General features: G+C 46.1%; 2 protein-coding genes across 8 annotated transcripts in view; both read right to left on the minus strand.

Moving 5' to 3' along the window:
* Positions 1 to 5,282, minus strand: part of Cnnm2 (cyclin and CBS domain divalent metal cation transport mediator 2) — a 118,499-nt gene extending 113,217 nt beyond the window's left edge. Inside the window, exons 1-2 of one of the 4 annotated variants that reach the window (XM_048338331.1) lie at positions 5,163 to 5,271; positions 2,226 to 4,931 (exon numbers count right to left, since the gene is read on the minus strand). In XM_048338331.1, the coding sequence (XP_048194288.1) occupies positions 2,226 to 3,846 (1,621 nt within the window). In that variant the 5' untranslated portion in view covers positions 3,847 to 4,931; positions 5,163 to 5,271. Of the gene's footprint in view, positions 1 to 2,225; positions 4,932 to 5,162 lie in introns of all 4 variants that reach the window. The other 3 variants (XM_048338332.1, XM_048338333.1, XM_048338334.1) reach the window with 3 other exon arrangements.
* Positions 5,283 to 15,460: 10,178 nt separating this feature from the next.
* As3mt (arsenite methyltransferase) overlaps positions 15,461 to 24,838 on the minus strand; it is a 28,339-nt gene continuing 18,961 nt past the window's right edge. For all 4 annotated transcript variants that reach the window (XM_048338339.1, XM_048338341.1, XM_048338340.1 and 1 more), the window contains 2 exons: positions 21,778 to 21,909; positions 15,461 to 15,727 (listed from right to left, as the gene is read on the minus strand). In XM_048338339.1, the coding sequence (XP_048194296.1) occupies positions 15,548 to 15,727; positions 21,778 to 21,909 (312 nt within the window). In that variant the 3' untranslated portion in view covers positions 15,461 to 15,547. The remainder of the gene's footprint in view (positions 15,728 to 21,777; positions 21,910 to 24,838) is intronic.

A 24,838-nucleotide genomic window follows, 5' to 3' on the forward strand; every position in this document is an offset into this window, starting at 1 on the left:
TTTTTGTCTGCTCTTTAGAATATGCCACTAAACTAAATGCACCTTCAACTTTTACTATCTTCTTAACCAAATTCTGTATATAATTTTGGATGAGTACAAAAACAAGATTTTAAACATGCTGCTATTTTCCTAGAATTCATGGGAAAACATTAGCAACTCAATCATTTAAAAAATAGCTTTCAAATAATACCGTGTAAGTGGATGGGGGAAGAAAACAGTCCTTCATGAAAACAAGCCCAACACAGGAAATTTCAAGGACAACCAAAAAAATTTAAAATAAGCTTTTAAACTCTCAATAGGAGCAGGACTAATGAGTTCTAAAGTGGAATAAATTCCCAAACATATATAATATATATGTATATATATATGTATGTATGTAAAGAACAGACTCCCAACAGAAAGAACAAACTAGTTCTGGTTTTGTTTTTTGTCTTGTGATATGTTGCCCAGGCAGGTCTTATGAGGCCAAGTGTTCTGCCTGCTTCAGCCTCCCAAGTAGCCAGGACTACAAGTATACACCACCATACCTGGCTCAAACAAGTATTAGTAACTCATAAGCTAACATGCAAAAATTCTAAATTTAAAAAAATACAATAAATTATCTGCATCACTATTGGGAAATTCAGTGATAGCATTTCTCAAACATTTCAAGACATCTCTCTGTATTACAGCTATTGCTGTGAAATGCAGGGAGACCCTAGACTTTAATAAACAGCTTAGCGGTGTTAAGAATAATGACATTCCCAAAAGAAGGGGAATGACATTTCCCTGCCACTAGTTTTCCTTTTTGCTGTTTAAGCATCCAGAAGAAAGTCCGTCTGTTTTTAAATGCAAATTACCAAGTGCTGAAGCACATTCTGCTCTGTTTTTTTAATATGAAAATTACTGCACTGTGGTCCCTGATCTGTGAGGACCTCACTCAGACAGGAAAAGGGACTGGGAACCAGCATTGACTCAGATGAACACCCCCATCCCACCCAGGGAGCTGTCACCAAGTATACCTGGCCTTTACCAGAGTAAAGACCACCACCATCAGCCATCATGACTGCATGTGAAGAAGGAACCTTATTTTGGAGGGCAGTAAGGTCCTGAATGGTTATACACATTTTCATTTTCATACAAGCCCATGCATTAGCCTCCTAGCAGTCAAAAAAGTGGCCATCCCTAGGTTTTCAAATCACACTAGCTCTTTACTAGGAACTTTCAGCATTTTAATAATTCATTTCATGGTAAAACAAACAATACCACAACACAAGAACTGATGTGTTGTAGACACATCAGATCCTGGGCTTCCTCCTCTTCCTTGTTAAACACCCTGGATCAAGAGCTGTTAACTTGGAGGCATGCTTTAATTTAATGTATCAGGCGATCAAGGTTAAAAAGAGAACACTTTTAAACTGCAAAGAGTTAGAAAATAAATAAGCCATAATTAGCAGAGGAATCCATCTGACAGTCAAAGCTCAAGCTTCCTGCCAAAACCATGCTTGGTTTAAGAAAAATTACTTATTGTCAGTAAGTCAGTAAATGTAAACACACAATGAAGGAAACTTAAGATACATTGCCTCATAAAAGCCTTTTTCTTTTTACCTCTGGTCTTTCCAAGTTTTATATTAACTAATTTTTCCTAAGGCAATAACATCCAAAACAAGTGAAGTTTTTATGATGTTTGGCTGACCCCAAGCACCTCTACCTTTCCCACATGTGGAGGGACACCCAGAAACTATTTTTAAAAATGCATTTCCAATCTTTGAAATATTAGTGTCGATTTTTAGGGGGAAGGAAAAGGACTAAGCAGACAAGCTATTGAAATGTTTTCCTAATGTCTGTGATCAGATGCCAAGCAAAGTGCATAGCATTCGCCAGCGCCTATTTCACCTACCAACTCGGAACTCAAACAATGAATGAAGCCGACCTCCTCCTGCAAACCAGCGTCCTCCGACACCCCTTTCCCTTTGAGCATCATGCACCGATATTACAAAACCTGCTTTTTGATAAAGGGGAAAAGTTGATGGCAGTCTTGTGCTTTTAAAGAACCTACAAGTGCTTACTAGTTCAATCCGTCCCCAATCCATGCCACCCTTTCAACTTCGCAATTAAGACAGGGAAGGAGAAATTGCGGTCAACTCGCCTTGGGGGGTTGGTCTGAGGGTTAGAGGGCTGGAGTAGGGAGGAGGATGGAGAGAGAGCGAGAGAGCAAGCCAATGAAAGATACCAAAATTTCCCACCTTTCTTAAATTCTTCCAGCATAGCGTCCAACTTGGTGTCATTGAAAACAAAGTGCAAGGGGTGGTTATAAAATTTGGTGATGGTTTTCAAGGGAGTACAGTCATCCGGATCCACGAAGGCCAAGTCTTTGACAAAGAGCAGGTCCACGATGTTGGAGCGCTCTCCCTCAAACACGGGGATGCGAGTGTAGCCGCTCTCCATGATCTCCGACATGGTGTTGAAGTCCAGAATGGCCTCGCCGGTGATCATGAAGCAGTCTCGGAGGGGAGTCATCACGTCCTCCACCGTCTTGGTGCGCAGTTCCAGCGCCCCTTGGATGATGTTCAGTTCCTCCTTCACGAGGTCGTTGTAGGGGTCAGTGACCCGGAGCATCTCCAACAGCTTTTCCCGGTTATACACCGTGCCTATCTCTTGACCCAGGACGCAGTCCAGCAGCTTGCTGACCGGGTAGGAAGCGGGGAAGGTCATCATCATGAAGAACTTGGTGAGAAAGATAGTGTTGGCCCCTACCGCCAGGCCGTGGCGGGAGCAGATGGCTTGGGGTACGATCTCCCCGAAAATGACGATGCCGATGGTGGAGACCACCACCGCCACCAGGCCGGAGCCGGCGATGTCGTCGAGCAGGATGGTGAGCGTGGTGTTGACCAGCACGTTGCCCAGCAGCAAGGAGCACAGCAGGTAGTTGCCCTGCCTGCGCACGGGCTCGATGCGCTTGGCGTAATTCTTCTCCTTCTCGGTGCCGCAGTTCTGCACGATGCGCAGTTCCATGGGGTCCAGAGCCATGAGCCCCAGGTTGAGGCCGCTGAACATGCCCGACAGGCACAGCAGCAGCGAGATGAAGATCACCTGCAGCCAGAAAGGCAGCAGGAACTTCTTCTCCTCGCCCACGATCATCTTCGTGTCCTCGCCGTCGTGGTAAATCCAGGTGGTCTCGGCCCACGGGGGCGGCGGGAGCCCGGCCACCCCCGCGCCGCCCTTGGCCCCGACGGCCCCGCTGGCGGAGCCCGGGCCGCCGGCTCCCAGGGCCGGCGTGGACAGGGACGTGCACAGGTAATAGGACTTGCTCTTCTCCATCTTGCGCAGCGGTTTGATCTCGATCTCGATGATGCCCGAGGTGCGGCGGTTCAGGATGATGTGCGGCATGATGATGATGTCTGAGGTGCGGATGCCGCAGCGCTGGGGGCCGCTGTCCGGCTCCGGCGGCGCGGGACCCCCCAGCCCGCGTTCGCCTGGCGCGTGCGGCTGCCGCTCCTGCTCCGTGAAGGCGATGCGGGACCACGTCTCGTTGTTGATGTTCTGCCCGTACACCCGCAGCTTGACCCGGGTCCGCTCGCTCACCCGCAGCGCCCCCCCTTCCATGAACGACACGTCGTTCGTGTCCTCCAGCCGCAGCCCGATGATCACCGTCTCCTCGTTCTCGCCTGCAGCCGCGCACCCACCCGCGCCGCAGCAGCAGCTCAGCAGCAGCAGCGGCAGCAGCCGGGCCGCCGCCGCCCGCAGGACCCCCCGGCCGCGGGTGCCCAGGCTGCGGCGCGCCGCCATCTTCCAAGCGGGCAGTGCGGCGGCTGCCTGCCCGCCCGCCATCTTTACTTCGGGTTCACAAGCACCACAGCCAATCATAGGGCGGCCGCTCCAGCCGCAACTTCATCCTTCCCACCCGGCGGCGGCGCGAGCGCGGGCACCGGCCCCCCGAGCGAGACTGCACTGGAGCGTCCGCACCCGGCGCCCGACAGTCCACCTCCCTGACTGACACTGACTCAACGCCGCCAGCTGAGGAACCCCGAGGCCCCGCGGGAGGAGGGAGAGGGCGGGAGGGAGAGGAGCAACCAGCTGCTCCTGCAAGAGGCAAGCCTGCCAGCCAATCAAAAGCAAGCGCCCACCCTCCCAGCCAGGGGGCTGGAATGGGGGCGTGGTCATGCGCGGCGCCACGGGCCAATGGCAAGGTAAATGGGCGGGGAGCTAGGGTCCACTGTCCTCCTCCGCACGCCAAGTTTCCAACTGAAAGGCGCGTGACTCTTGTGTATGTGCGAGGGGAGGAGGCGTGGACAGCCGGGACTCGAGAGCCAATCATAGATGAGAGCCGTAGAGAAGGGGGCGGAGTCTCCAGCCCGGCTGCCAATGAAAAGGAGCGGCCCGTGGGTAGGGCGCTCCCTGGGGAGGACTCGGTAGTAGGTGCCGGCTTCTAGCTTGGCGGGTTTGGAACGTCACCCTGCAGCCCGGGGCTGCGGGCTCTCGCTGCTCTGCCTTGCAAGCCCTCCGGTTTTCAATGCCGGTGCAGAAAGGGCTGCGCCCTCCTGGCCCCTGAGGGTTTCAGAAGCCGACTAAGGAGGGCTTCGGGTGCACCTTAGCCTAAAAGGAAATCAGAGTACTGGCCAAGCCTCTTGCCCTCAACTTGTGAGCACCGCTCCTCCGGGAGCAGCAGCACCGGTGCAGAACTGACGGCTGTGCTGATGGATTCCGGCTGGGGCTGCAAAGCTTCTTTTCGCGGCTCGCGGTCCCATGGCGCCACCTGCCGGCCCCACGGGTACTCTGCAATGCTTTCTAGGTCGGCTGCAAAACCCCAAAAGGTGTGCGCCAGAATTAAATCTGGAAGCGCCTGGCAGCAAAGAGTAGCGGCCAAACAGATCTGTTTTCTTACAAGTTGAGCATTCTAAAAAATAATTGCATCCCACCTTTTTGTGTTCCATAAGTACATTGTCCCCCGCCTTTTCTTTTCTTTTCTTTTTTTTTTTTTTTGGCCAGTCCTGGGGCTCGAATTCAAGGCCTGAGCACTGTCCCTGGCTTCTTCTTGCTCAAGGCTAGCACTCTACCACTTGAGCCACAGCGCCACTTCTGGCCATTTTCTGTATATGTGGTGCTGGGGAATCGAACCCGGTGCCTCATGTATACGAGGCAAGCACTCTTGCCACTAGGCCATATCCCCAGCTCACCCCCACCTTTTCAAACATATCAAATGTTTCTGATTAATTTCTGGTACCATTAACTTCTAGAATAAATGCAGTGGTCTCCAAACTGATCTCTCCTACTTTACACCTGTCTTCTTCTTCTTCTTCTTCTTCTTCTTCTTCTTCTTCTTCTTCTTCTTCTTCTTCTTCTTCTTCTTCTTCTTCTTCTTCTTCTTCTCCTCCTCCTCCTCCTCCTCCTCCTCCTCCTCCTCCTCCTCCTCCTCCTCCTCCTCCTCCTCCTCCTCCTCCTCCCCCTCCCCCTCCCCCCTCTTTCCCCTCCCCCTCCTCCTCCTCCCCTCCCTTCTGCTCCCCCTCCTCCTCTTTTTGTCCTGGGGTTTGAACTTGGCCTGGGCACTGTCCCGGAGCTTCTTTTGCTGGAGACTAGCACTCTACAATTTGAGCCACAGCGCCACTGCCGGCTGTTTCTGTGTATGTGGCACTGTGGAACCGAACCCAGGCTTCATACTTGCTAAGCAAGCACTACCACTAAGCCACATTCCCAGCACTGTCCTGCCCTTCTTATCCAGTGATCCTGTAGAATCAGAACCTCTCCCTCTCTGGCTCCAGTCCCTCTCTTGGCTCCATTTCCCACCACAATAAAAGCCAAAGCAACTGGGTGCTTACACCTGTAATCCTTGCTACTGAGGAAGCTGAGATCTGAGGATTGCGGTTCAAAGTCAGCCTGGGCAGAAAAATCCATGAGACTTTCACCTCCAATTAACCACCAGAAAACAGGAAACAGTGCTGTGGCTCAAGTGGTAGAGTGCTAGCTTTGAGCACAAAGAGTCTCAGGCCAAAGCAGCTACACTCTCCTATATGGCTCTGAAGGTTTGCCCTTAACTTTAACCCCCTGACCTCACTACCAGCTGACCAGCAGGCTTTTCTACCAGCTGTTTCTTAGTCACTCTAGGCTGTCTCTTGGGCTGTTCCCTGGGAGCCTTTGCACTGCTGTTTGTTTTCTGTGCATAGGACTTTTTCCTCCCAGATGTCAGTAGAGCCTTCTCTCAAGCCATTGCTCAAAGGCCACCTTATTTTTAATGCACACATACTCTCTACCCTTCATCTCTGCTGTATTTTTCTTCAAAATAAAGGTCTCTTGCAGTTAATATTCTATGTAACTAATTTCTGTAGTTGATAATCTTTCTACTCCCAAGAACTTTGTCTGATTTATTTGCTGCCATAGCATTAAACATAGGACAGTGGTAGGTATTCAAAACAACATGTTAAAGAAGTAAAAGAATTTTTTGTCTATTCAAAGTAATGCCCAGACTCTAGTTTCTAGCCCTCTAATTCCTGGTGCTGTTTCTTCTAGCCCCAACTGTCATATTACTATATTCGGAAAATTGATCCTCAGATTTGCCATGCATATGGCATTATAGAGCTGGGTGTTCGTGGCTCACACCTATAACTTAACTACTTAAGAGACTGAAATCAAGAGGCTCTCAATTCAAAGCCAGCCTGGATAGAAAAGTCTGTGATACTCCATCTCCAAAATGATCAGCAAAAAGCCAGGCTGGGCATGCCTTCCCTGGTACAGAAATAGCCGAGCAAGCAAGTCTAGCAAGCATGAGGCCTTGCCCTTGTGCTGGCAACAACAACACAAAAGAATAACCTTGCCAGGTGCTACTGGCTTATACCTGTGACTCACACCAGTGGATCACACCTATAATCCTAGCTACTCAGGAGGTTGCGATCTGAGGATCTTGGTTTGAAACCAGCCCAAGCAGAAAAGTCCCCATGAGACTCTTACTTCAATTAACCACTCAGAAACTGGAAGTGGTACTGTGACTCAAGTGGTAGAGCACTAACCCTGAGTACAAAGAGGCTCAGGGATAGTGCTCAGGCTCTGAATTCAAGTCCCACAACCAACAACAAAAAGAATAGTATTATAGAAGTTTCTAGAGAAAAAAGTTTGAATTTGGGCTGGGAATATGGCCTAGTGGCAAGAGCGCTTGCCTCATATACATGAAGCCCTGGGTTCGATTCCCCAGCACCACATATATGGAAAACGGCCAGAAGGGGCCTTGAGCAGGAAGAAGCCAGGGATGGTGCTCAGGCCCTGAGTCCAAGGCCCAGGACTGACCAAAAAAAAAAAAAGTTTGAATTTTGTAGGGATATTTGACAAAGGTTATGTATAAACATGATCTTTCAAAATCAGCTGATTGAAGATGGAGGCTGGGCAAGATGGCACCTGTAATCCCAGGTACTTTTTACTCAGGACATTGAAATCTGAAGGATCATGGTTCAAGGCCAACCAAAATGTTAGTGAGACACCCCCCCCCCGCCCCCATCTCAACAATCTGGGTATGCACTTCAGGAGGAATAGGCAAGAGGGTGGTGATCCAAGGCTAACACAGGCAAAAACAAAAAACAAGGTCTTCATAGAAGAATAAGGCACAAAAGGGCTAGGAGTGTTTCTCAAGTGGTAGAGCAGTTTGCCTACAAAGCTGAGTTTAAACCCTAGAGCCAAAAAGAAAGAAGAGGAAAGGAGGAAAATGGAATCATTTTGTAGCTACAGTATGTTTAAGAGAGAAGATAAGGGCTGGGGATATAGCCTAGTGGCAAGAGTGCCTGCCTCGGATACACGAGGCCCTAGGTTCGATTCCCCAGCACTACATATACAGAAAACAGCCAGAAGTGGCGCTGTGGCTCAAGTGGCAGAGTGCTAGCCTTGAGCGGGAAGAAGCCAGGGACAGTGCTCAGGCCCTGAGTCCAAGGCCCAGGACTGGCCAAAAAAAAAAAAAAAAAAAGAGAGAAGATAATGAAGGCTCTCTTTGCAGAGTGACACTTTGGGGGCTAGGAGGGTGGAGAAGGAGGAGGAGAGAGCTTGCCAAACATACAGACATTTCCTGCGAATTTGAGGGAAAGTGTGGCATTCAGCAAGACTTCAAATGCCAGAAAGGAGGGGGAGGGGAGGGCAGGAATCACAGAGGATACGAGTCTGACTGAGATAGGTATATATGGACATGTCAAAAGAAAGCCCCCTGTACAACTAATAATATTTTAGTTGGTATATTACTTGGGGGGGGGGGGGTTGGCTTGCTCTATTGCTTACCTTTTTTTTTTTCAGTCCTGGGGCTTGAACTCAAGTCCTGGGCTCTGTCTGTGCTCAAGGCTAGCACTCTACCACTTGGGCCACAGCGCCACTTGCAGCTTTTTCTGTCTATGTGGTACTGAGGAATGGGCTTCATGCATGCTAGGCAAGCCCTCTACCACTAAGCCACATTCCCAGCCTCACTTAGCTTTTTCTATTCAAGGCTGGCATTTTATCACTGGAGTATATCCAGTTCATAAAAAATAAAATGTTTTTTGAAATGTCAGAAAGGTCCTTCTCAAACAATATAACATAGAAAACAAATCAAGTTCATATTCATACCGGACAGTTCTAAGTGATCCTTATCCTGAGTGGTGAGTGCGAGATGATGTTGTTCCTGTCCCAAAATACACAAGCAGTCTCTAGACCTACCGAAGCCAAAGCATTTTTCCTTAGCAAGGAGGGAGGGTGCATGTGTCTGAAACTCAGGACCTCTCCCTTGGCATTTTTGCTCAAGTTTGGTGTTCCACTACATGAGTCATAGCTCCTCTTCCAGCTTGTTTTCTATTTCTTTTTATCTATATTTTTCCTGTGGTGATAATTGGAGATAAACATATTACAAACTGATTACAGACTTTTCCTTCTGGGCTGGCTTCAATCCTCAGATTGAAGGCTTCCATCCCCAGATCTCAGCCTCTGGAGGAGCTTAGACTACAGGCATGAGCCACCAGTGCCTAACCAAAGTTCCTGGTTTAACAGTAACTTTTGCATTTTCCTTTTTTGTACTGAGGATTGACCCTGAAGCTTTGAACATGCTAAGCATATGTTCCATTACTGAGCTATATATCCAGCCAAGAGCAACTTTCTTTATCTTTCTCACACAGCCTCTTACTAGGTAGGCCAGGCATGCCTCAAATGCGTGCTCCTCCTACATTACAGGCATGTTCTACCATGTATGGTCAGCAGCAACTTTTGGGGGGGAAGGTACTAGAGATTGAGCTAATACCCCAGCTTGTTGGACAATACCCCTTGAGCCTGCCCTAATCCTTTTCCTTCCATTTGTTTCTTCACATAGAAAGTCATACTTTTACCCAAATGGGTCTTGAACTAAAGGTCCTCCTGCCTTCGCCTCCCGAGTAGCTGGGATTACAGGTGTGTACCACCACATGTGGGCCTCAATGGTGACACTTTAATTAAACCAGACCATACCATCATCAAAGGAAAAATGGGATCTAGGGAAATGGCTAGAGTTACCCAAACTTGCCTACAACCAAATCTGTTGGCCCATGGAGAGATTTCTCAGAAGCAACACTCTCCACTTCCCTAAGTGCATAGAACTCTCTGGAGCAAACTGAGGAATCTCTCACAAGTTAGCGAGGATACCCGAGTGCTATTTCAAGAGGCCTTTCCTATTTTCCTCCCTTTTCTAGGTATTTCCTAGAGAGAAAGAAAAATGGAGCTTCTTTTTTTTTTAAGTTTTTATTATCAAACTGAATTACAGAGAGGTTACAGTTTCATACATTAGGCATTGGATACATTTCTTGTACTGTTTGTTACCTCGTCCCTCATCCCCCCCCCCCCCCGGAGCTTCTTGATGCTGGGAGAAAATGTCCTCCTTTGAGAAAAGTGCAAGCTCCCTGGGGCTTTCCTCTCCTGGAATTCCAAGTCCATGGGCTTCAGACGTCCACAAAAGATGGGAATTAAAGTGAGCTGTCCTAATATGGCGCACTGCCCCTTCTGCTCTGCGTCTTCTCCTCCCGCCTCACCCTCTCTGGGCTGTAAATCCCTTTACAGTGAGGACCCCAAACCTTCACAGCCCTTCCTGTCCTGCCCTAGCTCTCTCAGCAGCTCAGGACGTCTTAGTATCCCTCTGTTGTCATCCTCTCCCTTTCTCAGACCTCCAGGGCCCTCAGGAAAGATCTCTCTCTCTCTCTCTCTCTCTCTCACACACACACACACACACACACACACACACACCACTGCCTGTAAAACAATAGCCTACAAGACCCAACTCTGCAGGGCAGCCACACTTACTAGATTGTAATCCCATCAGGCAAATTATTGACATCACATTTAGCCTGTTTGCACGTCTTTATTTTTTTTAGGTCCAAGAGCAGGACTCAAACTCAGTACCTGATGCTTTTGTTCATCGGTGGGTGCTCTACCCACTGAGCCATGCCTCCATCTCTGTTTTTACTTCTGTAACATTTGCAACCTCCTCTCTGTGAGAGAAGGCGTGAGAGAATGTTCTGAAGCTAAGAAGCAACTTGGAATATTTGGCCAGCCTTTCTATCCACACAGAGCAATGCCTCTTCTTCTTTTCTTATTTAAAAAAAAAAAATCACTATTTTTAAAAGGTGACATTGACTTCATGGGCTTCTGTTACATTATTTAAAGGCAAAAAATAAAAATACCTCCTCCATAGCATTTCCTCAGCCACATCCAGTTGAAAGGAATGATAAGGTTAATTGAAAAAGGGGAAATAAAAGGCAGTAAATAAAAGATGAACTCATAGGCCTGGCAACCACACAAGTCGTCATGCGCTTGCTGTGCCAACCTCTCCCCTCGGTACTTGACATTTGGGGATCGCATCCTGGAGGACCTTCATTGGATATTCACAAAGGGAAGGGCGTGAAGGAAGCTTGTTAGCTCAGGGAACAGAGACTTGAACTGCCCAGGCCCCTTCCTCCCCCCACAATGAGGCTCTGAGTTAGATGTCACATCACCATACGCAGCACCGGCCCCCTGGTGGTCCCTGTGAGTCTCCCTGCAGCTCTGCCAGCTTTTCCTGGCCACTGCTTATGATGAATTAAACATATGTGGACACCACAGATTGGGCCATTCACTCAACCACTACCCTTGCATTTCAGTGGGAAAGACCTCACTTATAGCGTGGATGAAACTGTGCTAGTCCTGACATGAAAACTAAGCCAACCCAAAAAAGCTAAAAAAGATCACAAACTCCACATTTCACAGGAATTACGGGAGCTGGGTGGGTGGGGATGGTGGCACATTGCCTAAAAGGGTCCTGCCCTGTGAAGGGAAAGACACTCAACTCAGGCCACGACACCTGCACAGAACGTCAAGGCCAAGGTGAGAGACACTGCCAATATTTCATATTTGATGTAAAACCTCCTAGCCAAGTATGAGAGTTCATGCCTGTAATCCCAGTCACTCAGGAAGTAGAGGCAGGAGGGTCGTGGTTCACTTTGGTTCAAGGTCAGTTCAAGCAAGGTTATTGAGGCCCTGTCTCAAGAACAGAATTGTAACAGAAGAATTGGGGCATGGCTCAAGTAGTGGAGCACATGGAGGCTCTCTATTCCATCTCCAGTGTGTGTGGGGGATGATATTAAACAAAAACCCTCTGATTTAGAAACGTGGATGTCTCGTTCACAAATTCCCTAAAACACTATGAGTGATCACTACCAGCTCTCGACCAATAGATTTGTGTCTAAACCTGGAAGGGAATCCGAGCGTTTCAATGCTTTGATTCTCCCACAGCCAGGGAAAGGCAAACCCACAATGCATACGATGTTCTTTATTCCCAATGACTAGTTCAGCAAAGCGAGTTCTGAAAAGAATTCCCGCTCGCTAGGTGCTGGTGATTCATACCTCTAATCCTAGCTACTCAGGAAGCTGAGACCTGGAGGCTCGCCATTCAAAGCCAGCATGGGTCAAAAAGCCTATGAGATTCCATTTTCAATTAATTAGCGAAATGCCTGGCTGAAGGAGTGGTTCAAGTGGTAAAGCACCAGTTGTGAGTGGGGGGAAGCCAAGTAAGAGCATGAGATCCTGAGTTCAAGTCCTGGGACTGGGGTGGGTGTGAGTTTGTGGGTGTTTGCCCATATACACTCACCCATACCCCCATACCCCTATACTAGTAGAATCTAGCCTGGCTTCTGGATCCCCCAAAGCATGACTGACTTACCCCTCTACCTTTTTATTCTCTCTGGTTTCTGAACAGTGAATATGAAGCACCGGATTACACAAGGCATGAAGCAATGTCAGAACAGAATGATTTGGCTCCAGATGCATTTTCCCGTCTCCTGGTACCTTTCATAACAGCATAGCCTCGTGGGAGGAGGGCCTAGCCAGGGGCTCGGGGCTTCATACTTGTAATCCTAGCTACTTAGGAGGCTGAGATCTAAGGATTCAATTTGAAGCAAGTACAGCAGAAAAGTCCACGAGACTCTTACCTCCAGTTAGTCAGCAAAAAGCCAGAAGTGGAGCTGTGGCTTGAATGGTAGAGCACTAGCCTTGAGCAATAAAGCTATAGGACAGTGACTGTGCCCTGAGTTCAAACCTCAGGACCAACACACACACACACACACACACACACACACACACACACACACACGCATGCTAAGTGGAAAGGAAGGTCTGCAGTTTCCAATTTAGCAGGAGGAGAGTAAATGCAAAATGTGTACCACTGCCATTGGCTGGGAGGAACTGTAAGGGTCAGCAAGTGCATGGGTAGCAACAAAACAGTGAAACACAAGTCTTAAACTGTGCTTAGGATGGTATAATTCCGGCTTCAAATTTGCAAAGAAAAAATTTCAATAAGAGTTCATTTTAATCTAATGAGATCTCCCCCCCACCCCCCCCACCCCACCCCACCCCCACCCCCGCTCCAGGATCAGGTCTACAAAGAACCTTTGTATCTGTATGGGAGCAACAACATTAGGACAGGTGTTAACACTGTTAAGAAAGCATGTGGGGGCTGGGAATATGGCCTAGTGGCAAGAGTGCTTGCCTCATATACATGAAGCCCTGGGATCGATTCCCCAGCACCACATATATAAAAAATAGCCAGAAGTGGCACTGTGGCTCAAGTGGCAGAGTGCTAGCCTTGAGCAAAAAGAAGCCAGGGACAGTGCTCAGGCCCTGAGTCTAAGCCCAGACTGGCAAAAAAAAAAAAAAAAAAAAAAAAAAAAAGCACGTGGGGCCATTTAGATCTATGGGTCAGTAGGGTTCATCACACGCCATTTTGGCAGCCAGCCCCTGGTACACAGGAGATGGTTCATTGCGATTCAGTGAGCAAATGAAAGAGGAGGCAGGTGAATGGGTCCCCATCCCTTACCAGACTCTTGGGAGTAGAATTTCCGTCCTGAGAGGTAGAATGCGCCAAGGCCTTGGTTGCTTCCTCCTGGCCATCCCAGCCAGGTGGGCGTCACTAGAGGGAGCCAGGGTGTGGCTCAGGGTCTCTGCTAGGCCTGGCGGTGGGGTGGGACCTCCCTCAGGTGGGAAGCTGAGCTTCCTCTGCAGGTTTCCACTGATTTTAAAATAATTCTTCCACTGTGGTCATGAAGAGTTTAAGTAGCATAGAGTTTCATAGCATAATTAGGTCATTGGTCTTTAAACTATGTTCCACATCTTTGGGGAGGGTTTGTGTCTAGGGAAATCTGTATGGCTTTCTTCCTAGGAAGGGTAGTGATCAACTATAGCCCATGATGGTAGGTTACCTACTGTGTGTTCCAGCAGGGTGGGGGTGCAGGAAGTACAAGTCTGTAAGTTCTGTAGATTTGAAAAATGTCCTCACAAAATGTTGGGGGACAGGTTCTATCCAGTCTGCAGAGCCACCTCCAGCTTGGCTGAGCCTCTCTGTGGCCGCAAAAGCAGGTGGAGAACTGCCTTACTACCACCTGCTGAATGTGCTGGCCGCCCTTTCAAAGAACTTCGCCCCAGTGGCCACCTGGAGGCACAGAGACGGGAAATCATTTTCTCAAGGGTGAATAGTGGTGACGCCAGGAGGAAAGTACTATACGGTGGCATCAGGGTTTTTCTCCTTCACTCTCCCAGGGCTTGAAAGTCAGGGCTGTCACTCCATATGCTTGCTCACAAATGGCACTCTGCTACTTAAGCCATGCCCCACCCTACCCCAGCCCTGATTTTTGCCAGCTAATTGAAGATAGACTATTACAGATTTTTCTGCCTAGGCTGGCCTTGAACTGCCATCCTCTAGATCTCAGTCTTCGGAGATTATGGACTAATGAGCTACTGGCACCTAGTTCTCATCTCCTTTCTAACAAGCCATCTTGCACTCGTGACCCACACAGTGTGTTCCGCTCCAGCTGTTCTGTTCCAACGTGGCACTAGGTTATATATGGGCAGACAAGGAACTCGAGACAAGGAACTAGCCTGAAAGATAGCACTTGCTCCTTTTCCTCTGCCTAGTGCAGGAAGTCAGGGTCCAAAGTCAAACCTACTTAGAAATCTGAGAATGTCTCCCTCAGAATCCATTCTAACGTTTTGCCTAAAAATTCTCAAACTCCTAATTAAAAATCTCCATCTTCCCCTCCTCTTCCTTTGTCACAGAGGTCAGAGCAATTGATGGAGGTTTTCTTATTTAAACCCTTCAGTGTTTGAAGGCTGTTCTTAAAAACTGAATGACGAGCCATTGCACCTGTAATCCTGTCTACTTAGGAAGCTGAGATCTGAGGATCACCATTTGAAGCCAGCCAGCCAGGGAACGTCCATGAGAATTTTATCCTCAATTAACCACCAGCAAGCTGGAAGTGGAGGTATGGCTCAGATGATACAGCACTAGCTTTGAGTAAGAAAAAGTCAAGTGAGAATATGAATCCCTCAATTCAAACCCTACTCCATGACAAGCACTTATATCTTTCTGTGCTCCCAAATTCTTCAAGCTTGAACTCGGCCTGGGCACTGTCCCTGAGCTTCTTTTGTTCAAGGCTAGCACTCTACCACTTGAGTCACAGCGCCACTTCTGCTTTTTCTCTATGTATTACTGAGGAATCTATCCCAGGGCTTCATGCATGCTAGGCAAGCACTCTACCACAAAGCCAAGTTCGCCTTTTTTAAAAAACACAAAGTTCCTGATAGAATTAAGATTTAATACAGTCATTATGTCATCAATCATCAAGTGGTCTGAGGTCAAAGAAATGTATTATTCATTTATTTTCTTCATTTAATTGCAAAACAAGGGCGGGGGGAGAGAAGCATTTGCTTAACCAATCCTATTGATTTGGCAATCTTTTGACAAGAGCAGCATGGTTTCAGTAGTTTTTCTTAGTGAATTAATGTGGGGAAAGTCCAAAAGGTATCATAAGGCAGGTCAAAGGGGAGATATTTATCCTGACAGCCTGTTAACTCACTGCTGAAGCCTTCTGGCCCCTGCACGTTTTAAACACTGCCTCGCAATCCTTCCTGACCACTAGGTGGCAGGAGAACTCTGAATTAGTTCAATAGAAAAAAAAAAAAGCCACTTAGTCTAGGTGGATTTGCTATGAACCTTTCATTAGCACATTATTTTCATCAATGAACTCTAATATAGTGCTCTTTCCCATTTATTCCTCTGCTCTGTGCTGTGGGGAAGAGCGGGTTAAAAACTATATGCCTCATTCTTCAGCTCCCTGCCCACTTGCGGTGGGCTCTTTTCTGCTGTAGATTTTCTGCTGTAGATTCTCTTCTTGCCACAGCAACCCCCAGCAACATCAGGTGCACAGCTGGGCTTTCTGTTGCCAGATTCTGCTGCGAGCTTGAATGGATCTGTGATAAGAACCTGTCAAAACCCAAATGAAAAGATAAGTCAGAAGAGTTTTAAGGTACCCAAAGACTAATACTTGATTTAGGTTGCTTTTCCAAGAAGAGAGAGATTAAAATTGTATAGTTCTATGAGATCTTGGGAATAGCATCAGTCATTCTGCTATAAATACTAGCTTATCTTCCAGAAGCTTCTAATCATATTATTACCACAGTCAAGATATCTACTTGGTCAAGAAAGCTGATTCTGCTCAGTCATCTCATTTTGTGAGATTCCATTTGTATGTGTGTCTTGTACCTTTGGGTTAAATGCTAAAACTTCCATTCCCAGAAATACATGTATAATATAAGAAGGCAGTTCCCAGATAGCATCTTTAGCAATTGACTATGTACAGAATTAAAGATTGTCAATGGCCAGTCTTAGCTCAGAGTGAAATTTCCCAGACACAAAAGGGCAGTCTTTATTATTATTCCTCCTTTTTTGTGTATATGCTAATAATAGGACTTGAACTCAGGACCTAGACACTGTCCCTTGGTTTTTCTACTCACAGCTAGCAATCTACCACTTGAGCCATAGTTCCATTTCTGGCTTTTTGCTAGTTAATTAGAGTTAAGAATGTAATGGACTTTCCTGCCTGAGCTGACTTCGAACCATGATCCTCAGATCTCAGTCTCCTGAGTAGCTAGTATTACAGGTATGTCTCCAAATGAGATTTCTCTAACAGTAACACCAAAGGTGGGGAGGGGGCGGTGGTGGGAGAAACAGGCTTAAAAACAAATTCACCTTAAGTAATGACAATAAATGCATTCAATGCCAATTTACACTCTATGTATTGCCAGACATTGCCAACTGGAGGGTTACAAGACAGTCATGAAACAGTTACTGAAGTAATTTACTCATAACATTGACCTCTCTAACCTTCAGTTGCCACCTTTCTGAAATAAAAAGTTCTGCTGGGCACTGGTGGTTCGTGCCTATAATCCTGATTACTCAATGGGGCTGAGATTGGAGGATCAAAGTTAGAATCCAGCTGGAATAGACAAGACCATGATACACTTCCCTCCAATTAACCACCAAAAAGGAAGTAGAGGAGTGGCTTAAGTGGTCGAGTGCCATCCTGAAGCAAAAGAGCTAAGTGAAAATGAAAGGCCCTGAGTTCAAGCCTCAGTATTAGCCCATAAAGAAACAAAAGAATAAAATAAAAAGGTGGGCCTGGACCTGAGTGTTCTCAATGCAATTGAGCACCTGGTGGGGTCGCCAAGCCTGGGAGAGGCAGCTGTGCTGGTTGCTACCACTGGGCCTTTGTGTCCATTTTATTTCTTCCCCTGGGGGTACTGGAGCTCCTGGGAGAAGGAGTTAGCCTCCCCTATTTGTTCACCCAGAAAAAATCCTTTTCCTCTCTCTTCTTCCCATTCCATGGCCTATGGACAAGTTAGGAAAGAGGGATAGCAATACCTCTTCCCAGTGCAGGTTCTTAGCCCTAAAAGACCTCCAAAGTGTGGAAGCGTCCCTCCTGGAACCATGGCCCTCAGAGTCTGCGCAGACTGTGTGGGGAGGCAGAGCTGCACTCTGATTTAACAGCATCAGTGCTAGAAGAGAGGGTGAGTTCCTGTTCAGCCCTTTGGTGCTGACTAACCTCGGATTAGTAAATCAATTTCTCTGGGCCTTAGCTTCTTTTATTTGCAAAATGAGGATAATTAAGGTTATTGCAAGGACTACCTTGCTACACTGTGTCTTGAACACACGAGTGTCCCATGAGTTAGCCACTCTGTATTATGGATATTATTGTGATAACCTGGAAAACTTTTCCATAAGGGGCAGGGTGGAAACCAAGGCAGTCACCTAAACCATCAGGCAGGGACAGTAAACCAAAGGAGGGAATTGCAACATGGGGTAAGACCTGAGGCTGAGCCATTCCAAGTAACAGGAATAACAGAAGATTTAAGGTAAATTAAGGGCGGAATGGGTATGCAGTAAATATCAGTTACACCCAGAACTGAGAATTGAGCAAGAAGAGAGTACTCTGGATTATGCACCGTGTTTTGCTTGCCTAAATGATTTAGTGCTTTGTTTACCAGAGTTTACTGGAATTACAATTGCTATTTGTAATCACTAACCTCCAATTCTGCTGCTGTATCTCTGCTTGCTATCACATGCACTACTACTTGCATGTAGTTTATGCCTTTAAAAACCCAGCTGAATTTGAGTTCGAGGCTGCATTCCTGAACTCTCCTGAGTTGGGGTGCAGTCCCTGTATGGCCATCAAATTCCTAGCCCAATTGACTGAGTATTGGTGTGGTTCTTTGGGAATCTGGGGCACATCGACTATGTGTTATTACTGTCATGGTTATTAGCTAAAGCAAGACAGTCCATAGATAAATCCTGTGTGCATCATTTCAGATGCTGTGGTGTTTTCCTGATGAAACTCTTTTAATAGCAAAATACACTTTCCTTGTCAGGATTAAAAAGAAGTAAAAGAAGCCAGACACCAGTGACTCACACTATAAAATTCTAGCTCCTTGGGTGGTTGAAGTGTAGGGATTGAGGTTTGAAGGTAGCCTGGGCAAGAAAGTCTGAGAGACTCTTACCCCAATTAACCACCAAAAAGCCAGAAGTGGAGCTGTGGCTCAAGTAGTAGAATGCTAGCTAAAGCTCACAGTCCCTGAGTTCATGTCCTACTATGGACACAAAAGAAGGAAGTGGGAAAGGGAAGAGGAAGGAAGGATGAGGAAGAAGAGGAGAAAGAGGAAGTAGAAGAGGAAGAAAGTGAATTCACAGTAAAAAAAAAAAAGAAAGCAGCACCATCCTTTCCTCCACGGCAGCAGTGATAGAAGGCACATGTGTGTGGTTCCTATGCTCACCATCAGTGCACTAGAGTTTATCATAAAAGCTTTCCATAAAGAGATTAGCAATGCCCTCCTCCCAAAGCACAAGGTTAGATTTCTAGGACACACAGCTGTTTCATTTTGATGCCCAAAAGGCTGCAGATGACAGAAATGAAGAAATCTAAAGAAGAGTTACAATGTCAACAAGATAGTGTCTGCCTGTGACCTCTCTCTTAGCCTGTAACCTAGCTGAGAAAATGCGAAGCTGAAATGACAAATTTGAGGCCCCCAGCTTGCTGCTTTTATGTGGAAAAGGAAAAGTATAAGATATTATCTCAAAATCAGATTAGGAGGCAAAGAATTTGAATCCTAGGAGGATTCTAGATCCTAGGAGGATCCTAGAGAATGAAACAAAGATGGACATGACAGAGGCAGGGACCCCTTTGCCTGGGAGCCTGGCTTTTCCATCACACCAATTCTCTAATGCCTAAGATGAAGGCATAGCACATGCAGGTGCAGGAGAGGGGCCTCCCACTGAGGAGATTATGTCTGCTTGGAACTATACTCTTTATTTTTTTTCTTTCTGCCAGTCCTGGGGCTTGGACTCAGGCCTGGACACTGTCCCTGGCTTCTTTTTTGCTCAAGGTTAGCACTCTAGCTCTTGACCCCCAATGCCACTTCCAGCCTTTTCTGTTTATGTGATACTGAGGAATCGAACCCAGGGCTTTGTGCATTCTGGGCAAGCACTGTACCACTAAGCCACATTCCCAGTCCTGGAATCATACCCTTGTAGAATTGCTAGATACTGCTAAAACCATTGTGTGAGTCTGCCTGCCTGAATAGTGAGACACTGGGACGGGGTGGGGGGTCGGATTTCTCTGGTAGGAAATAAAGAAAATGGGTATTAGTACCACTCATCTTTAAGTACCACATCCATAATGCCTACCCGATCCAAGAAGATCATGTTGGGGAGTCTGATAAGAGAAAAGGACAAATAAAATGGAGAGGGGGGAAAGCAATTGAGGGCTGGTTAAGATAATAACAATAAGGCAGGCCTGACATAATTTGCTTTGTGCTAGCATTCCCACTGAGAAGATAAAGAATCTACTGTAATCCTGATGGCCTTCTAGAAAGACCTTAAGGAGAAGAACCATGGAAGGTGAAGAATTTCTTTGACCTAGTATTACTGGGAAAATGGGATGGGTTCCTCCCACCCCTTGTGGCTAGAGAGAGAGCTCAGGAGGCTCCACAGGGGGGCAGTTACGGGGGGGGGGGGGGGGGGGCGGGGTCGGTGGTGGTGGTGATCGAAGGCCTCATATGGAACTCAGTATTCTCTGGTCCTCCATGAACAAGGAAAAGGCATCTCTCAGTAGTTCCAGGCACCGAATGTATACCAATCCACAGCAAACCAGGTTACAGGGCAATTCCCAACTGGTATGAACTGGGACCAACAAGCCACCTAGGTATTATTGCACTTGGCAATTGGAAGAATGCCTGGTGCATCATTGGCATTCATCTCAGTCCCAGAGGCCATTTGATGGATAGATATTCTATTAGGAAAGACTTCATTGACGTCTGTGGAAGAATTTGGACTCAAGGTTCTGGTAACTGAGGTAGTATTGCAAGGAGAAGCCAAATGGTGCCCTGTTAGCCTTCAGCTCCTGGCCAGGTAGTAAATTCCAGTCAGTATAAGTTGTCAGGTTGACACAGTGAAATTAGATAGATGATGAAATAATTAGAGCAGGTTGGGATTTTCTGACCTGCCCACAGTACTTCCTATATCCCTGTCCACCTGGGTAAAAAGCCAAGTAAAACAAAGAATGGTCTGGTGCTGGTGGCTCACACCTGTAATCCTAGCTACTCAGGAGGCTGAGATCTGAGGATCATAGTTCAAAGCCAGCCTGGGCAGGAAAGTCCATGATACTCTCACCTCCAATTAACTAACAAAAAACTGGAACTGGCACTGTGGCTCAAGTGGTAGAGTGCTAGATTTGAGCAGAAGAGCTCAGGGACAGTGCTCAGGCCCACAGTTCAAGCCCCATGACCAACACACACACAAAAAAAATTAGAGACCTCAATTAAATTCTTGCAAACTGAATTCGATCGACAATACAATAAGAAGATACTACTTTGATAAAGTTGATTTTGACTAGGGATGCATGGATGGTTATTGATGTATTAAACTAATAAATGTAATATATCACACAAACAGGACCAATAACAAAAATTTCATGATCATCTCAATTGACAAAGCAAATACTTTTGACAAGAAAACACAAGTACATACATACAACTTTTCTGTGTGCTGGTCCAGACCTGAACTCAAGGTGTGGGTGTTATCCCTGAGCTTTTTTATTATTATTATTTTTTTTTTTGGCCAGTCCTGGGGCTAAACTCAGGCCTGAGCACTGTCCCTGGCTTCTTTTTGCTCAAGGCTAGCACTCTGCCACTTGAGTCACAGTGCCACTTCTGGCCTTTTCTATATATGTTGTGCTGAGGAATCGAACCCAGGGTTTCATGTATACGAGGCAAGCACTCTTGCCACTAGGCCATATTTCCAGCCCCTCCCTGAGCTTTTTGTTGAAGGCTAATGCTCTACCACTTGAGCCACAGCTCCACTTACAGCTTTTTTTTTTTTTTTTTGCCAGTCCTGGCGCTTGAACTCAGGGCCTGAGCACTGTCCCTGGCTTCTTTTTGCTCAAGGCTAGCACTCTACTATTTGAGCCATAGTGCCACTTCCAGCTTTTTTCTATATATGTGGTACTGAGGAATCCAACCCAGGGCTTCATGTATACGAGGCGAGCACTTTACCACTAGGCCATATTCCTGGCCCCCAACTTACAGCTTTTTTTGTGTGTGTTTAACTGGAGATATGAGTCTCACAGACTTTCCTGCTCAGGCTGGCTTCAAACCACAATTCTCAGATCTCAGCATCCTGAGAAGCTAGGATTACAGATGTGAGCCACCAGTGCCTGGCCATATATATAATTTTAAGAAACTTGTAGGTACCCTGAAGTTTATTCATAGATATTCCAAGAATCAAAGGTAGTTGATTTATGGTCAGAATTGAAAAGTAGAGTTCTGAGATGAACTTAAATCATTTATAGATACAAATGTTCTAGAAATATTTGTAGAAATAAGATTGTGGAACCCAACTGCAGAAAATACTGATTTGCTTCTTAATAATTTGTGATTTTTTTCAATAGTTCGAGTTGGAGGTAAAGAACAGAAAGTCAAACAAACCTTTGATTTCAATGCAGAACAACTTCCCAGTTCCAGCATCTCTTCAATTGGTCTAAAAACAAAACCTTGAGCAAAGCGTGAATTCTTCAAGATAGCTGCTGTCTCTTCATCCACTTCAACAATTTCACCTTTCTGAAGAAAAGCATAAAACACATGTTTTCAGCAGTCACGTAATCTCGGCTACTCAAGGAGGCAGGAGGTATAGGATCAAGATCTGAGGCTGAATATATGGAAACAACCCAGATGCCCCTCCACAGATGAATGAATCCAAAAATATGGTACCTATACACAATGGAATACTACATAGCGGTTAGGAATGGTGAAATATTGTTATTCGCAGGGAAATGGACAGAACTTGAACAAATAATGTTGAGCGAGACAAGCCTAGAACACAGAAAACAAAGGAGCATGATCTCCCTGATATATGACTGTTAAGACGGGGTGACGGAGAGACAGTAGAGACCAGGTCTGTGAAACCAAAAACTGCTTGTCAAATGGTATTTCCCACAGGATTGGGTCAGTGACCCAACACTATGTAACTAAAACCAAACAACTACTCAACATATAAAGGTCAAAAATTGACCTCTCAGTGGAATACAACAGCTCAAAAGCTATGTATGTACGTTCTTATAAGACTACTGTCGAGGGACTGGGGATATGGCCTAGTGGCAAGAGTGCTTGCCTCGTATACATGAGGCCCTGGGTTCAATTTTCCAGCACCACATATACAGAGAATGGCCAGAAGTGGCGCTGTGGCTCAAGTGGCAGAGTGCTAGCCTTGAGCAAAAAGAAGCCAGGGACAGTGCTCAGGCCCTGAGTCCAAGGCCCAGGACTGGAAAAAAAAAAATTGTTTAATTAATAAATAAATTTTTTAAAAATCCAGCAAAAACAAACAAACAAACAAAAAAGATCTGAGGCTGGCCCCAGGTGAAAAGCTCAAGATCCTGACCGTATCCTGATCCAAAATATAAATAAATCAGAGGGCTGGGAATGTGGCTTAGTGGTAGAGTGCTTGCCTAGCATGCATGAAGCCCTGGGTTCAATTCCTCAGCACCATAGAAACAGAAAAAGCCAGAAGTGGCACTGTGGCTCAAGGGGTAGAGTGCTAGCCTTGAGCAAAAAGAAGCTAGGGACAGTGCTCAGGCCCTGAGTTCAAGGCCCAGGCCTGGCAAAAATTAAAGAAAGAAAAAAAGAAAGAGAGGGGGGGAGGGAGGGAAGGAGGAGGGAGGGAAGGAGGGAGGGAGGGAGGGAGGGAGGGAGGGAGGGAGGGAGGGAGGGAAGAGGCTTTCAAGGTATAACTGAAGTCATAGAACAACTGCCAAACAACTCTGAGTTCAAATTGTAGTATGAGAGAGAGAGACAAAGACAGAGACAGACAGACAAGAGACTCAAAGACAGAGACAGTTGAGTGAGTACTGTAATCCTAGCTACTCAGGAGGCTGAGATCTGAGGATCATGGGTCAAACTGGAAATGAAGTGGAGCTGTGGCTCAAAGTAGTAGAGTGCTAGCCTTGAGCAAAAGAGCTCAGGGATAGCACTCAGTTCAAGCCCAAGTTCAAGCCCCATGACAAACAACAACAAAGAGAGAGACAGACCGACAGACACAGAGGCAGAGTGCAGTTATTAGAAGGAAAATATCTAGAAGTTTTACTATCAAGTGGAGTTCCAGGACTAAAAGACTGCCATACCTTTTGACATGGCATTCTCTTTTGTTGTTGTTTTAATATAATTTTATTGTGATTATTGCTGTGTGGTACAGAGGGTTACCATTCTCTAACTCAGGTAATGAGTACAATTCTTTTTGGACAATGTCACCTCTTCCTTTGCTTTCTCCAGTTTCCCTCTCCCATCCCTGCCCACAAGTTGCATAGTTCATTTTTTCATGATGTATATTGAATGCCATGACTGCATTTGTTCACCCTCCTTCCCTCTATTTCAATGCCCCTGATAGGAAAACAAAAACAAAAACTCCAAAGCTACAAGAAACAATAACAAAAAAGTTTCCATTTCTGGAATTTGTGTTGTTGTTGTTGGTTATGAGGCTTGAGCTCAGGACCTGGGCGCTGTCCCTGAGCTCTTTGGCTCAAGGCTCTAGCACTCTACCACTTTGAGGCACAGCTTCACTTCCAGGTTTTGACTAGTTACTTGGAGATAAGAGTAACATGGGGACTTTTCTGCCAATCCTCAGATCTCAGTCTCCAGAATAGCTAGGATTACAGGTGTGAGCCACTGGTACCTGGCCTGGAATTTGTTTTGATAAGTAGCATTTTAGATGTTCAGAGGAGTTACACCTTTGGGTTCTTCCCCTGAGAATAGCCTCCTTTAGTTGACTGTGTCTGAATTCCTAGAATCCTCTGAAAGTTACCATGTCCAGTTATATTTTAGATCTAGCTTCTGCATATGAAAGAAAACATGCACTGTTCATATCTTAGAGCTTGGCTCCACGTAACATGATTTCTTCTAGGTTCATCCATTTCCCTACAAATGACATAACCTTATTCTTTCTAATCAGTGGGTACAATTCCATTGTATATAGGTACCACATTTTTTTTTGATCCACTCATCTGTTGGCATGACATTTTCTTATATCAGACCCTACTATTAACTTTAGGTTTATCTGCAGATGGAATGGCTTAGTGTCATCCCCCCTTCTCTACAGCTCCATTATCCAATGTCTAAGCAAGGCTTCCTATACTTAAGTGTGATCATGATTTTGATTAGGAGAAAGAATATCTCAGTCAGGAGATACTTGCTGAAATATTTAAGGGTAAAAGTAAAAGGTTATGTCTACTAGTTACTTTATATGTTTGGTTAATAGCAGGGATGTGTTCTACAAAGAGTGTCACTGGGCTATTTCATTTCTGTGTGAGCATCACCAGTGTTTTCACAAAATCCCAGCCTACTTAGAGCCTCCTTATCTACCAGGTATATATAAAAACATAGATGTGTATTTATACATATATGTATATATACATCTATATCTCATTATTCCTATGATCTAATAAAAATAACAGGAGGTTAAATTAAGCACAAAAGGATGCAATAAGGAGACAGTAAACTT

The sequence above is a fragment of the Perognathus longimembris genome, chromosome 2 (genome assembly GCF_023159225.1).
Source record: "Perognathus longimembris pacificus isolate PPM17 chromosome 2, ASM2315922v1, whole genome shotgun sequence".
Taxonomy (NCBI): domain Eukaryota; kingdom Metazoa; phylum Chordata; class Mammalia; order Rodentia; family Heteromyidae; genus Perognathus; species Perognathus longimembris.